Source organism: Diadema antillarum, unplaced genomic scaffold (genome assembly GCF_040938485.1).
Source record: "Diadema antillarum isolate AM-2024a unplaced genomic scaffold, OU_Dant_1.0 seq00002043_RagTag, whole genome shotgun sequence".
Taxonomy (NCBI): Eukaryota; Metazoa; Echinodermata; class Echinoidea; order Diadematoida; family Diadematidae; genus Diadema; species Diadema antillarum.
The window spans coordinates 84,344-101,684 of NW_027272694.1; the positions used below are offsets into that span (position 1 = coordinate 84,344).

At 39.2% G+C, this 17,341-nt stretch overlaps 1 protein-coding gene across 1 annotated transcript in view; it reads right to left on the reverse strand.

Annotated features, from left to right (window-relative positions):
- Positions 1-16,762, reverse strand: part of LOC139713732 (uncharacterized) — a 47,327-nt gene extending 30,565 nt beyond the window's left edge. The window contains exons 1-3 of the mRNA XM_071625436.1: positions 16,459-16,762; positions 16,241-16,319; positions 15,768-15,868 (exon numbers count right to left, since the gene is read on the reverse strand). Coding sequence (XP_071481537.1) covers positions 15,768-15,868; positions 16,241-16,319; positions 16,459-16,659 — 381 coding nt within the window. The 5' untranslated portion in view covers positions 16,660-16,762. The remainder of the gene's footprint in view (positions 1-15,767; positions 15,869-16,240; positions 16,320-16,458) is intronic.
- Positions 16,763-17,341: the final 579 nt, after the last annotated feature.

The window sequence follows — 17,341 nt, forward strand, 5'->3', positions numbered from 1 at the left end:
GTTACTCACTGGATTTTACTCAGACTTGCTATTTTAAAGGAGGTGCGGGTGGTCAATCTACATTGTACATGAAGGACACATAACAGTCTGTGGTGACAGCGCCTTCAGTGTTCCGACTTGGAGGCCATGTCACATATCTTGTATATGCTCTATTCGTAAGCTATTTAGAAGCGACATTTCTTGTCAGATTTTATTCAGGCTTGCTATGGAGGTTTTGTGGGGGGTTATTCTAGGTACCGGTAACAAAAGTTTTCATTGACAGCGTCCTCATTGTTCCAACTTTTAAGGATATTTCATATTTCTTGTATGTGCTGTATGGTACTACATGTAACCTCAATTCTTATGGGATTTAATTATTCAGACTTGCTAAGGATCGGTAAACGAATGATCATTGTACATGTACATGTAGGACACAACAGCTTGTGGTGGTGGTGCCCTCAGTGCTCCAACTTAGATGCCAGTCACATTTCTTGTGCATGCTCTATCAGCCACATTTCTTGTTGAATTTTGTTCAAACTTGCTATTGAGGTTTATGGGAAGTTATTCTAGGTAACAAAAATGTTCATTGCCAGTGCTCTCATTGTTCAAACTTTTATAGGATGACATGTTATATTCCTTGTATGTGCTATATACCAGCCTCATTTCTCGTCAGATTTTATTGTATCCTGCGACAGTTGCCATATTATACAACATTCTGGCCTAAAGTAATCCAGATGGGGAATGGGAGATTGGTTCAGGGGATACAATGTATGTGAAGAGTTGTTCGCAAAAACCGATAAGTCCATATTTACCAAATGGAGATATTTGCGATTAAAGGTCAAGAAAAATAAAGAGAATAATAAGGAAATTTTTGCTTCTTTTGACCGTAACTTCAAAAATGTACCTTTATATGTAAGGACCAATATATCATTTTAAGGGTATAATTTGTACTTTATAACAGAAACCGTACTTCAAAATCTTCAAAAATGGACTTATCGGTTTTTGCGAACAAACTCTTCAAGTGCTCGAACGGGTCTCCTGTGCGAGCGCTCTATAGTAATCAAATTTCTTAATTTCTTTAAAAAACTAAGCTTGCAAAGGCTTGCGACAAGCTTAGCAGCAAGCATTCCGCGAACTGGTGGCATAGCACACAAGGTTGCAAACTCCCTGCAAGCTTGCAGGTCAGCTAGCCCTGCAAGGTTGCCAGAAGTCAATACACAAGGCTGCAAATTTGCAGGTCAGCTACCAGTAGCCCTGCAAGGTTGCGGCAAGCTAATATGCAAGGTTTCAAACTTTGTGCCAGCTTGCAGGTCAGCTAGCCCTGGAAGGTTGCAGCAAGCTAGCATGTTAGGTTGCGGCTGCTCATTTGAATATTTGGAACCCTGCAAGCTTGCGGCAAGCTTGCCACAGACTGGCCCGCAAGCTTGCAGCGAGCTAGCCAGCAAGCTTGCGGCAAGCTAAAAACTTTGTGCAAGCTTGCAGGTATGTGAGCTAGCCCTGCAAGGTTGCAGCAAGCTAGTATGCAAATTTGCAGCAGCTCATTTAAATATTTGGAACCCTGCAAGCTTGCTGCAAGCTTGCTGCAAGCTTGCCACAGGCTGGCCCGCAAGCTTGCAGTGAGCTGGCCGGCAAGCTTGCGGCAAGCTAAAAACTTTGTGCAAGCTTGCAGGTATGTGAGCTAGCCCTGCAAGGTTGCAGCAAGCTAGTATGCAAATTTTCGGCAGCTCATTTAAATATTTGGAACCCTGCAAGCTTGCTGCAAGCTTGCCGCAAGCTTGCCGCAAGCTTGCCGCAAGCTTGCCGCAAGCTTGCCAAGATCTGGCCCGCAAGCTTGTGGCAAGCTAATCCGCAAGCTTGCGGCAAGCTTGCGAGGCATGCTTTACAGATTTGTATAAGGGAAGAAAGCTTGCTGCCGTGGCTATAAAGATGAGCCAGGCCAGAATACATTCACGGCTAGCAGCAGTCGGCAGAAAGTGAGCATGACACCAACAGACAGGTAACCTTCCCTTTCTGCCACCGTTCCTGATGTCTCCCGATGGGAGGAGAAGGGAGTGAAAGACCGAATTCGACGCAGAGAAAGCGAGGGAGAAAGAAAGGAACCCCAAAGGCCAAGGGTGGTTGGCTGATTTCATTAATTCTGCCAGCAATATGTGCTTCCAAGGCCAAGAAATCTCTCAAATTCCACCCCGTCCTCGGATATCACCCCAAAGTCACAAGGCAGCCTATACTGACAAACCATGTCCCTCCTCGCCGTCCGGTATCAAGCTACTCTAGGTAGAATGTGCTCCATGCAAACAATTGTACGGCTTCAACAGCATAAACATCCGTAGGGCTCAAAGATGAGACATTTTGCCTCAGAACAGGCTTCATTCATCAACGTTTTCATTGTAATCTAATCACATCAACAGAAATAGGCAGTTCAGAGCTTATTTCCAAATTGTTTAAAATTTTGGCAAATAACATTACCAGTAATAGTACCACTCTTGCAGTCAACCATAGAAATTTGTGATTTCTTCACCTACTGTTTTTTACTATAAAATAGTAAAGAACTCTAACCAAATCTAAGGTCGGGAAAACTGTTGTTGCAATTGCAAAGTTTTCTAAACCACCTCCCCACTTCTAATACTTCAGTCCGTGTTTTTGTAGTCATAATCATGCAAAACGACAATCTTCTTGTGTGATGCTACATATTTGTTTTTATTCTAAAATTGTACATGTTTTTATGACTTCATGATGAAGTCTGAAAAAAATACACATCAAAATCATTCAAGACCTGTTTACAATGTTATCAAAGCCATTAGCAATAAATTCGGGTCTAATTAATCATGTTAAATCTTATCATCTTCACAGCTTCTTCTTTTATTCTTAATAAGAATTGAACTTTAGAACAAAATTTCCAGTTTCACACACAGTACAACTTGCCTCCACTGCGAAATGATGACACCTTTCCACTGCACTTCCATAATTCTGATATGAAGATTCTCTGGTTATTCCTACACAAGAAAGCCATCCAATCCAATGCAAACATCCACGAGAACATCGATTTTTTCCCCCCTCCTTTTCTTCGCCCCACCCTCGCCCGCCCCATCCCTTCCTTCTCCCCGACAAATTTTCCTCTAACCCCCTCATAACCACATTCCTCATGCAGTGTCACATACTGGGTGTTTGTATTGCAGTTGACTGTCGGACTAGAGTTGGGCTAAACCAATACTTTGAGTGTGATTTCAACCAATTATTGAATTTCCAGCCATTCCATCTCTCCGGTGGGTTTCTTCCCTCCTTTTATTTGCCCGTATCCCAATAAATATATTTAATAAATGAAACTAATGTGTTATTTGACTTTTCCCCTTGCTTCGTGAAACCTAATATCTGCCAACATCTCTCTATGCTCTTTTTCTGCCTCTCATTTTCTCTCTCTCTACTCCAGTCTCTCTCATCATCTCCCTCTCCCTTTAAAATTAATAACATCTCTCATCAAGACACACACAACAGCTCCCAAAAGAACATAAATGTCAGTATCATTCCTCCGACAATTCAATTACTACACTTCTATGTGCAGTAAATGAACTTATTTTACTCTCGCGAAGTAAAATTCAAACATTCCGTCGTTGGTTGCCCTCCCCGCATCACTTCTCCATCCCAATTTGTTTTATCTCTTCCCCGGGGTATACCTGAAGGGCAAGAATTTTAATAGAAAACAGACAAAATAAAGAGGTTCGAACTAGCTCCTACTCAAAGTACACGGTGTCAGAGGATGGATAGTAATTCACTAGCAGCTAGGGTACTTCATCGCATAATCATTCAGAAACATACAATTTATCACAGTGTACACTGTATGTACAGAAAGTGCTGTAGAATCTGTTTAAAAGAAAAACCAAAAGAATCATATTCTAGGATATGAACGCGCATCGAGCTGCACCAGAGCTTCAGAGCCAACGTCATATTAAATGATAAGGACTAAATGCAAATCAATAACTCGCAATACCTGGCATACATTTCCATGCATCATCCATCCTATTATTATGTATGATACTGCAAATCCAGCAATCCAACAAAAAGAAAAAAAAAATCCAATTTGCCTACAGAAACACAAAAACACAGCCAGAGAAATTGTTGCCCCTGGACACTGCTATCTGATTTGTTAGACCATCAGTCTGTAAAAAGTTGATCTGGAGCAAACTCTCCACTGGGGATATGTGTCCATAAGAAACCACAATAGGCTTTTGTTTGTTTTGTGGGTGTCCCTTTTTTCAAGTAAACAGAGCTATGGCAATAGATGTATCATGTCTGTCATATGTTCAGGTAAATTTTGCGGATAATTTGTAGTTTGAAACATGCTTTTCTTTCTGTATCTTGGGACCCACATGATACCTAGAGGTGAAGGGTAGGAAAAGTTTCATTGGAGGTTTTTGCATGAATTAATAATGCAATGTGCAGTTTTTGGATGGGCAGTGCGCAAAAAGCCAACGACACAAGACAAGGTGAGTAGAAGCGTACCTCATCCCTCCCAGAATGAGAACAGGACTAATCTGAATTTCATTCTTCCTCTTGCGCAGAGGAGCGTGGACTACCAGGAACATTGTTTTCCGGAAGCAATGGACAAAACAGACAAGATAATGACGATTCCGTTTGGAAATCTTCCAGAAGGATGGGACTTTAATTGACATGTTTCTTCTGACTTCCTGTCAATACCGAAGACCACGTTGCATGACTTCCAAGGGCCATTCACACTGACAAGTGAAATATTGCCATTTAAAGAAAACTTGCAATGTTACGTTAAAAGGTGCCACATAGCAGCTGTGGCATGAGCCCTCTGCAACATCATGAACAAAACTGCACAAAATAGTTTAATTTTTTACGACACGTGAAAATTTGCCATCATGATTTGCTTTGAGAATCCTCGCTAAGATAACTCACATTTGTCATCCTGTGACTTCCATGCGATGGCTACATGTAGATTCCCCCTCACATCCACGAGCAACACTGATGGCAACTGCTGTAGCTGGCCATGTTCTCATTTACATAATGTTGAAGCTGAAATCAGACTGCCCATCCATTCACAGATGTGCATCAAACCGAAAAAAAAAAGAATAATCAGAAACTTTGGTAATAGCTCAAGTTCCCTTGCAGTGTGAAAAGATCTAACCACACTCTTTTAATTATACCATGCAACATTTTCCCACGAAAATGGCTCCAGTCTACCAGTCTTCAACCCCTGCATTTAACCGACGGTTGTTGTTGTTGTGGTTGCTATCATGTTTTGTAATTGAAAACAAATGTACCACCCAACCTTTGTGAAGTTCTATTCTAACTCTTGTCTAAATATTTCAGAGCCAATGTTTCATTGTGCGATTATATAGCAAGCCAGCATGAACAAGACGTACAAATGCAACGGATGTCAGCCACAGATTACTGTAAAACGAGGAATGTTCGAGTGCATTTTAATTTCGCGAATTTCGCGAGCGCCAAGATTCGTGAAATTACAATGCACGCGAAAATTCTTGTCTACACTATATGCATTGAATGCCAGTGGCATTTCGCGAAAATTTCATGCCGCAAAAAAAGCCGTCGGCTCCAATTCGCGAAAAATTCATGCCGCGAATATATCATGTTTTACAGTACTGAAAGCTGAACAACTCCTCACAGGTAAGAAACAAGGAGTGTTCCACGAACTCCTCCAAGTCTGCTGTTCACAAAGAAATGAATAAAGACTTCAGTGCAAAGAATCCCCTTCTGGAGGGCCTTCAAACCTTGTCTCCTCTGAAGATGACCTCCATTTGTACAATTGTGCCATAAGAGTGAGGCTTCGGAAGAAAACCAATCACAGTTACACAACTTTCCTGTTCAATATTGTCTTATGGAGGCGATATGGGTGTCTGCAGCTGTGCACAGATATGCCCCGCATGGGACAGAATTCATACCAGCATCATTTTCTGATCACAAAATATTTGCATCATGAAAATATAATTTTTTGAAAGCCTTTCCTTTTCTGTTTTTTTTTTTCAAATAGCATCTAATAATGTGTTCTATGTCACCAATACTGTACCATACAAACAAAAACACATGAATACCACAAGGTTTAAGTAACTAATATCTGGGGTTAACAACATCAAAAGAATAAATAAAGGACACCATACCTAGAAATACCATACATCAATATAAATTTATGAATTTCATCCATCAGCTAATAAAGAACGTTGACTCCCACTGTATTTTCATAGGTGAACACCTCACCCCGAAGGCAAATATATATTGTGTAAGTAAACAGGTCCATGATCTGTTTGAAACACAGTGATACACAGTGATGCAACTTCAACTTACATTCTTTAAATTCCATTAGCTCTATTAAAACCAAAAGGATGGACACATACGCCATATCCAGTCACATCTAAGGGTTTGAAAGAAGTGTTTGAAATGCAACAGACGGACTTGCAGCCTCACTGAAGTAGAATTTCATACCCTGAGGTTTGAACATTGTATATTTCTCCCAAATACAACAAAAACTATCACGTGTTATGTACACTTTGTACTGGAGGTGGTGTACATGCACTATATGTGTCAGGTAAGTCAAGCACTATTAGAGTTACAGATGGTACCTAAAACTTTAATTTTCCATAGTATTAATGTTTGCAGCATTGCTGACAAATCAACAGCTAGCTAGCTATGTAGCTAGCTATGCATAACTACACTTCAATGTCTTTGTGCCTTGTGTACACAGTGTGTAGCCAAACATTTTGTCCCATACTGCTATTCTAAATATTCTATCTTGCTATAAATACAAGTGTATGTTTACAAGAAAACTTCTCACAGAATTTTCTGCAGATAGGTAGACATTACTAATGGTCTAGTATCACATGGTCATATTTATCCAATCACTGACTAGTATTGGACTACCCCATTGATAATCCATCAAGATACTAATCCCCACACTAAATATGATTTGATGTCCTTTCTTTTCTGGTTCATTCCACTCAAAATTGCATTTCATCTTAAGTTGATGAGCATACATTTGTGATGCGTATCAAAAAAAATGCAAAAGGAAATGTTTAGAAATGATTGCCAAATACCTTTTACAAACATTAAGAAAGTCTTCCCTTCAACAGCACACCAATTTAGACATGGACAGAAACAGAGAATTCTACAATACTTTCAAAAGAAGCAAATGAGGAAGAGTACATTGTACACAGACATAAAACCTGACTAGACATTCAAAGGTTATGTCAGTCTATAACAACATGATATGAGTATGTTTTATCCAATTCCCATGATGTGTACATACTGATGTACAAAGTATGTACGAACCCAAATATTGTCTCATTAGCGTGCAGGTTTTTATTGAACAACATATGCATCAAGGGTTTAAAAACCCCATTATTCAAAGTTCCCTGACCCCATCTTTTACAAAGTGGAATGCATCACATTGCACTATGCATTGATTATCTAATTAGAGGTTCTAGCTGTCTAAGCTATAATGTCGTAGAGTTCCAATCAAAGGACTATTCAGTATGTGGGTGCGTGAACACTGATATGCAGTGACATTCCTGTTAAGAGCTCATGAAGAGCACTTCCCAGATGTTTTCTCAACTTGTACAGTTATGTCTTAGCCCCCCCCCCCCATGAAGTGAAAGAGTCCAAAGTACTGTAAAACACGATATTTTCGCAGCATGAAATTTTCGTAAATTGGAGCGCACGGCCTTTTTCGCAGTGTGGTACTAAATCATTGCGAGTTGCCTCTTACATTCAATGCATATAGTGTAGAGAAGAACTTTCATATATATATGCATTTTAATTTCACGAATCATGGCTCTCACAAAATTCACAAAATTAAAATGCACACGAACATTCCTCGTTTTACAGTATGTACTTGGGGTACAAAAAAAAAACCAAGTGACCAAGATAAATGTGAACATATTATACAGGGTATATGTGTTCGCACTACACATTTTATCTGTGTTATATAGTGCCCTGCTTCACTACACTCTAAGCACTCATTATTAGTCAACTACTTTGAAGTATTCATTGACAGAGTTCTGTCTCGTAAATCATAGTATCAAATGAAATTGTGGATTTTTAAGAGGAATACAAGTGACTCGGTTCATACAGCTGTTTACTGGTAGACTCATTCTAGTCATGAACTTGTGATATTTCATTTCATGGTCTAATTGACGAAGACGTGATACATTGGTAGCACATTTACTGACACTTTTCCCTGGACTGTACAAAGTACAATGACATAATGAAAAAAAAAACAACAGAATAGCATTTTGCATACTGACATTCATGCTGTGTTGCATTTTCAACCAGTCTTAATCTAATTTTTCTATTCTTTTTTTTTTTTTGGAATATAGGGGGCCTAAACATAGATTGCATGAGCACTGCAGAAAATAATCAGTATTGACCGACTTTGGTGCAAGCTCTAATAAAACATATAAAACGTATTATATAATATACAATTATTAGTAAGTTGGTGACAATCTTACTGAAGACTGAATGACAAGTTACTCAAATACTGATCAATAACAAACCAGTCCGCCTCCTTTCATGTAAATTCTAATTTTGTCTTGTAGGTAAAAAAAGAAAAAATATATATATTACACATATACAGTGTATATATCCATATATTGTATACACATCCTAATGTCCATATGAAATGATGAAGGTGAATTATCAACACTTCAAATATTACACATGAAACATATTGCAACACATAAATACCAATAATAATAGAACACCAAAGTAGATGGGCACATGTACAATGTACAGTAGTACACTCATGAAGAAATTATTATCATCTGCAATTGACAACCGATGTATGGTAGATAAAGATAAGAATAGCATGGCCTATGTCCCGCAATAAGGGTATAATGAATGAGGCAAATCACTGTAAATAAACAATCGATATCTCTGGGAGAACATCAAGTACAAATATCACAAATCCAATATATCCCCTCCTGTCATAATATTTGCTTGGCCAGCGCATTGTTCCTTCAGGTTTACGGCGAAATTTTCTCCCCGCGTAAATTCCCCTCAAGACTCACACATGTCAATCAGATGAGTAATTGGATTATTTTTGGATATTGGGGTTCCAAGCAATAGGAAGCTGGGGCCAGGCCAACTAAAGAATGAAAGCTATTGGTGGGGGGGGGGGGGGGGGGGGGGGGGGTAGGAAGGGGAGAAGAAAACTGCCCGGACACATACTACCAGAATATTGGGGGTACTCTTTCTTTGATGGAATTATGAAAAAGGCTGGTCCCCATTTCAATCTAGCACAATCCAAGGGTGCATAAACTCCAACATGCATAATGCCACAAAAACAATAACAACCAAAAATTATTGTTGGTATGCTTTTCTTTGTACATTTGAAAGCATGCACAGAAAGTTATTGTGTATGCTCACAAGCCTTTACACAGATTTCTTCCAGAAAATAACCCATCTGGGCTGCAATCTTTTGGATCATTGTACATCAAACAGAACTACAGTACCATGGCCGTTGTGTACATTCATCAAAACACAAATTTATACAATGCTACAATGCAACATCTGTACCTTCATACAACGTAGCTTGCGGCACAACATTTGCAGTAAGGCAATTGTGACCTGCTAGTCAGGTATTATTCACAGGGTGCAAAATAATGCATTCTACGAACACAGGCAATCTTATCTATATGTTTCATCATGCACAATTTTGATTAGACCCAGGGTACATTGTATGTCCCTTGTGAGCATCAATCAGTTGATACTAGTGCCATAGTGGCTTTGGTTACATCATCTCACTGCTACAAATTTACTCTTGGAAAAAAAAATGAAAGAGAAAGACTTCAAAATCAAATTGAATTAATTGAAATAATGTGGAAATGGACTGCCAATTAAATTCAACAAAGGGTATGCAGAACTTACAGGCCTATGCCTGTTGTTTACACTGTAGGACCCTACATGTAATGGCAAGAAGGCAATGAAAATATTGAAATGTAAGCAACTTCTTTGTCTAATTCTCAAATGAGCAGATGAAATTGTAGGCATTTTTCTTGGAGATTGATGAAAGAATGAGAAGATCAGCTCCTTTTTCATCTGATATATTTCAACACGTGGCTTCCAGCATCAACTGCAGTGCAGCTGTACTAAAAAAAAAAAAAAAAAGAACGAGTAGAAGTATCTTATCATTACAGAGTTCAGAAAGAAAGAAAAAATTGTAGCAATATAGTTCAGTTGAATGTCTCCGTAAGACCAAATGTAGCCCTGGAGCTATGGCACATACACTGTGATTTTTTTTTCTTTCTCACGATGATGACAAAGTTCCTAAAATCTTGTAGTTTTGATTTTTCCCATATCAAAAGTAGAATCAACAAGTTGTATAATATTTGTGAAACAAAATTCAATCAAAATGAAACACAGGAAAGAACAATCCATGTTATTCTTCATCTCATGCACACACATCCTTCAGTAATCCACCCGAGTTTCAACATTGTTTCATCTTTTAGATTTTAAAGTATGGACAAGAGTGATGTCTGTACCATGAAATATAGTGCAAGATTTCAACAGCTCCATGTACAAAGAACATACTGTATACGCTATATATTTTGCGGGGGTTTTATTTTCGCAAATTTCGCGAGTCGGGAGCTATTCGCGAAATTAACAACACGCGAAAATATTACCTTCCAAAATGAATCCCTTGCTTTGATGATACGAACATTTCAGTACTAGTATACCATGTCACGGCTTACCGAACAGACCATACTGGCTAAGCTTGTTTATGCTCGTCCACGTCTACTTACGAATACTGTAGAGAGCCAATCCATTATCGCAAGGGGACCACTCGTCAGAAATCTAGCGCGATGGACTTAACCACTTCAAAAATGTTCAATTCTAACTTGCTACTAGTTTGCAGAGTTTGGTAAGTTTTTTTTCATGCAGTGTATAACTAGTATCATTCTTATTTGCTAGTACATTGTAAGTTGAAAATTCACACTTTCTTTGCCACTTCATATTTTCTCTGGTCCCCCAATCGCGAAATTAACCACTCGCAAAAATGTGTGACAGCAGCAATTCGCGAAAATTTATGTACGCGAAAATTATAGCGTATACAGTAACTGAACCAAGTTTTTGAGAAAAAAAAAGTCTGTAGAGGAGCAGTTTTCTATCAACAATTGAAATTTGCTTTCCTACTGCTTGCCAGAGCATATCAAAGCCAACCACTACAACATCATGCAGCATTAACCACATCTGAAGAAGCTGGAATTTTAAATAGCAGCTACAGGAAATTCCAATTAAACATTTTCACCCTAACTCCCTTCGAATGTTAAACGTCACGTAACAAGAACAGTTTCACTCTACGATAGAGAGAAGCTGCAGAAATGGTACAATGTACATATCAGCTTGGGTAATTTTGTATCTAGGCCAACTAACATTTCATTAGATGACACGATTCCATGGAAAATGCATGACATCTGCAGAATGCACAAGAAGGCCGGGAAACAAAGAAGAACATTTTTCATACGGATTACTAGCTGTTCTCTTGTGATTCTGCGCACTATTCCATGATCAATCAAGCACTGCCACAAATCATCCTCCCTCACCAGGAATGGCCGGATGTTAAGAGACAATTCAACTCTTTCTGTCTCCCGTTTCATCCTCATTTTAGTCATTTTCAAACTGACATTTCATTTCAACATCAAAAGGAAAACTTTACAATGCACTTCTGGCAGAGACTTCTTTCAGTGAGGCTAAGACTACAGCATTCACAGACTTGAAAAAAAAGACTGGAAACAAATTTCAGTTTTCTTAGGAAGATACTCCTCTACAGACTTTCAATTCTAAAACTCAGTAAAGCTATGTTCATCACCTATGAAGCTGTTGAGATCCTGTACCATTTTACGACACAGGCATCACTCTGGACTGCATTTAAAATCTAAAAAACTCTGGTGGATCACTGGAAGAAGTGTGTGTATGAGATGCATCGGAAAGAACAAAATGCATCGCTCCGTCCTGTGTTTCACTGTGATTGAATACAATACACATGCGAAGCATCTGCGTCTCAGCTGTGTGGATGGATTTTTGAAGGGTACAATGCCGGGCAAGAGCTTCTGGGGGTTTCTGCTTCGGGAGAAACCTGGTTGGAAGTTTATGTACATGTGCCAATCATATCTTGGGTTTCGTCAACAGGCTATCGGTGTGTTGACCAGATGCTTTTCCCTGAATTTTATCCTTACTTTTTCTCTCTCTATCTTCTCTTTTTTCCTCCGTCTATCTCTCTCTTTTCTGAACGCACGCGCACAAATATGATCTGATATTGCTTCGGCTGCCGAGAAACATCTACAATCAACATTCTTGTCTCACCAGGAGCCCTCAGACGAAGGGGAAATGCCAATCACCAATTTTTCTGCAAGATACTTTTGCACATGGTCCAACATTTCTGAATGGACTACACCACCCCACCCCATATCAGCTGTCATTCTCATGAGTCTAACTTGTTAATTGCCATGGTAACGCCACAAACAGGCAAGAGGCGTACACAATGCAGCAATGGCATACCACCTGCTTCCAAAATAGGCATGCAGTGCAGTCATAGAACACTAAAATTTTGAACACTCAGATGAGCATTTTACTACCATTTTATAAGAGGCCAATTCATATTACCCATTTCACAGAGATATTAATCAAAGGAACATTTGAGGCTCTACAGGGAAAAATGAAAGGTTAACTACCGGTAATCCATTTCACAATGTCACGAAGAAGGGGAAAAATTCACAAAAATTACACACCTTATAGAACATCACGAACAGCAATGGAGGATGGTGGTTTAGAGTTTAACAAATAAAAAAATTGCATATGTACTGTGTAAGTCATCATACTTGTGGATATATTTTATGAATCAAAACTTGTAAAACAAATTCATGAGTGGTTGAAATCACCATCAAGACCACAGCAACAGAATGAGGGGGGGAAAAATGCATGATTGATTTCCACAGGAAAAGTTAGTTATTTCTAGCCTTGAAGATGATATACAGCACATTTGCTATTTCCGAGGCAAATTTTTGAGTAATTAAGAACACTGATTTTGACTGACTCACTAAATTTGCTAGAGAGTAAATACATGGCAAAATGTACCATATGCATAGTTGCATATAAAATGGTATCTCATGAATGTACGATGTAGGCCCATAGCATGTACAATATGGTTGCAGTTTGATTACATTTCTGCGACAATGTCTGTTTGTTTTACTCCGATTTATTTTCAAATGTCACCACACGCACTTCTACAATAGTACCCAAGTCATGAGCACCTGCCTTCAACCCCCCTTTTGAAATGAGAAATGCTTGGTTTATACTTGATTTGAATATTTTTGTTCATTCCATCTTTCCCTTTTTCTTCCATTCCATCTGCTCATTACTGATCTGCTTTGAAAATGCAAAACACATTCAAATAACCAACCCTCTTCAGAAATGATCTAGGAGCATGCCCTACAGGCACAGACATTGTCTGACGGAAAAGCTGGCAGGTACAAAGCAAAAGAGAAAAACAAAATTGTTTGCAACAAAAGGCCTGAGTAAAATGATGAAATAGCTGTAACTGTGCACATCAACATTTGATCAAATATCACAGAGAAATGCTACCACCTTGAAGTTGAATCAAAATTTTTACCTTTATCGACAAGTGACTTTATCAAGACACAAATATGCTCCTACACCATGTAAATTGTTATACTGACAAAAGGTTTACCTGATCCCTTGCCTTAATTAACCTGCGCAGATCATCATCATACTGTGATTACAAAGAAAAACAGCACTTTTCAACAATCTGCACCTTGGCAAAGATTATCAAAATTTTTGCATCACCAGTGCAATGATCATCCTCTCATCTTGATTTTGTACTATGTACAGAGTTTAATCTCAGATTTGCAGGCATTAAAAAAAAACCAATAAAATAACAGCATGGTATTCAACTGCAATAGATAAGAGCATCACACACACATTTACAACTGTACACATGTACTGGGAAGCAAATAGAGTAGGCCTATCAGTTGTATTTCTTCTACACAATTAATTTTTTCGTCCATTTGATTACTGAACAAAGAAATGGTTACAAGATCAATATTTAACTTCATCAATTCATGATAGCTTTTGTATGTACCGTATATATCTGAGTATCCATTCTGTTCTTTTTTTCTTTTGGAATGGGAATTATTTTGATGGCCACCAATCATATAGTATGTGTACAAAATCATATTTTAACCATCTTTGATGGTGCAAAACTATGCATGTACATGTATAAAACTTTCTTAGATACCTATGTATCATGGATATCTTCACTATTTGCTTCAATGTCTGTCAAAATGATCAACACTTACTTGCATTCTTTTGTGTGATATGAATGATATGAAAATATCCAATGTGCCGATAGAATACATTCCCAAATATTCCCTCGGTCACGTATACAATATTGAACCATGTACATTTATATCTTCTGAAATATCCATAATGTTGCAGCAGGTTTGATAAACTTTCCAGCATGCACAGCTGTACTGAAGGCCCCCTTTTTTTAAGGCTTTCTTGTAATTAAAGAGATTCCCTTTGAATATTCAGTCAACTCACTGAAATGAGGTGGAAAATTGCTGAAACCATAGACTATTACAAGGACAAGAATCTGATTGACTGCGTGGTATCGAGAAAATTTTAACAAGAGAACAGGATAATAAGGGTATTAAATGATAAGCATATCAATGTATAATATTCTGGACATATGTAAGCACCAACACACAGTCAATAGGGTCAAGAGCATAATACACGACAGTTTTCAAAAGCATTTTGTGGAAATCTCCTGACACAGTCGTCACTTTCTCACAAACTTTTGTGAAGATGGTTTCAATCTGAATTTATCAGGGTTTTTTTTTTCCACATCCTTTACAAAACATTCCTCAACATATTTTCAAAATGCCACCAAAATTCAAAGATCTACAAATTTCAATATTATGCTCATTACACCATGCTCTAAATCCACAAACAGAAAAAAAAAATCCTGGAAGTTAAATCTGTTGACATTGGCAAAGCACTGAAACAAAGTGGTCTACAGCTCACATAAATATCTTATTATATGTTTCATTCTGTTGCTAGGAAAAATAAATGTTTTATTTTTTAGTTCATTTCAAAATTTCTGGTTGACTTCTGTAACTATCATCTTCGGTACATCAATGTCATCCATTGCCTACAAGAGCCTAAAAATATGCAGCACAGGATCTAGAAATAACAAGTTTACAAATGATGCCCCCAAAAATGTACACGTTTTCTCCTCTGAAATTCTGGTCATAGTAAATGCTCTTTTATGTGTCAACACAACAGCAGTGCCTTTCCACTCTACTGTAAGACAGTCTCAAATAACGGTGCTTGGCCACGATTCAAAGTTTAGTCCTGTCGCAGCCATGGAGCAGACCAATCACAAATTCCTGCGAACACAGGTCGGGGTTTCAATCTGACCCTTGTGTACACAGACCCATGTGTAACTCCAGCTTGGGAGCCATGCAAGGTTATGCATGGAAGGGCAGCCATGCGAGAGGTCTGTACTGAGCACTGCAGTGCTGCAATGTACGCTGCTGCCTCTTGCCGACACGAGAGGGGTGCATTACAAAGGGGATCATGCCTAGCCCGCCTGTGTACACAGTATACAGTACACTCCTCCACTCCAGTACTACGTACTGTATTTCGTATGTGGCCGGGCTGTGATTTACGGACACATTGATAACAGCGGCAAAACAAGGACGGGGGAATTATGATTACGCAAAAAAAAAGAAACTCACCCCAGGTCCACCGACCATAGATCCATTATGGTATCCAGCATTTGCAATGAAAGCGAGACTTCCGTAAGGGGCGAATCGAGCGAGATGGTCGATTTTGGCTCCTGAATGAACGAGAGAATGGGTGAAGGAAAACGGTTATAGTAGGCAAAAATTTGCGGTTGGACGGTAGGACAGGCCATTATACGCGGCACGCAAAGCCGCCGCCAGCCCGAGCAGCACGCGAAAGCGTCCCGCTGGAAGCACTGCCTTTACAGACTCAGCACATCTGCCGACGCCATGAAACGTTCGTTTGACTTTGTTTACTCTTACAAACATTTCAGTTGACAGAAATTCAGCCGTCCTAGAGGAAAATTCATAATAAAATACCATCGACTGACTTCCATTTACGACACCACTTAATTATTAAAATCGTCATTAGCGATTTCACTGAGATTTTTCATGGACATGTAAGGTTGTATGGTTTCATTTCTTACCGTCACTAGCCGTGTGTAATTTCTTGTGTCGATCTTCCTTAGAATGATCGCCGTATCCCGAGCCCAGTCGTTTATTTCTCTGTTAGGAATGATCATAAAAACAATTTGTGAAAATTAGTACACATTTACGATGATAGAGCATAAGTGTGACACATTTCATGGACGGATCAGTCGGTTCTAGAAGCCGTATCGGGTTTCAAAACCCCATTGTCGTGTACCTGCGAACTGGAGCCCTTTCGAGATACCGATTCCCCCTCATCGATCAAGCTCGACTTCACGTCGTTCAAATGATCGAAAGAGTCCCGAGGTCCGACCACGTTTTCGCTCGCTTTTTCCTCTTGTTCCCCTTCCGTATGATACGTCTTCGTCTCATCTGGTGGTCCATCATCCTCTCCACCACGACTATGCTGCTGTGGCATGCTGTCCTAGTAAAATCCAACAAGAAAACGTTGTTAAATTCTCCCCTAGTTGACCCCACTTTTTCGCGTTAGACCCATTCGAAACACGCACCCGCTCCACTGAATTCGGCCATTCACTTGTGTGTACATGCAGTGTGCGAAGTGCGAGGCTGGCGAACATCAAAGCGCTGCCGCACCCTTGATTGACAGGTCGGTCTGTCAGTTGGGTCAACGAGGGCCAATCAATTATCGCCCTGGCCAATGATGTCACTCCTTGGCTCATGAATATTAATCGAATTCCTTGCATTCCTTTTTGATGATATACTAAACCCCATCGCATTCAAAATGGTAAACATTGGCGGGTCGACTGTATTATCCAACCATTTCTGCTCAGTTCTTGTGTGTATTCCGTACAGCGTGATCCTCATATTCTACGAATTTTCCGTTATCATCGTAGCAGCCTGCGCCCTGTCTCACTCCGCGCTACCAGTCGCTTCGCTAAACAAGATTTGTTTGGTGCTGTCCTATTTTCGCTTCAGTGGCTTTAATAGTCATATTACGGGCAAAATATAAATCATACCGTCCACTAATCGAACAGGATAGATAGGCTCTAGATCAGAGTAGATTGAAATGTTTATAATTTCACATTGTTTTTTTACTTTCATTTCTATAAGTTCCTGGGAGAGAGCTGACCAATGGTTAT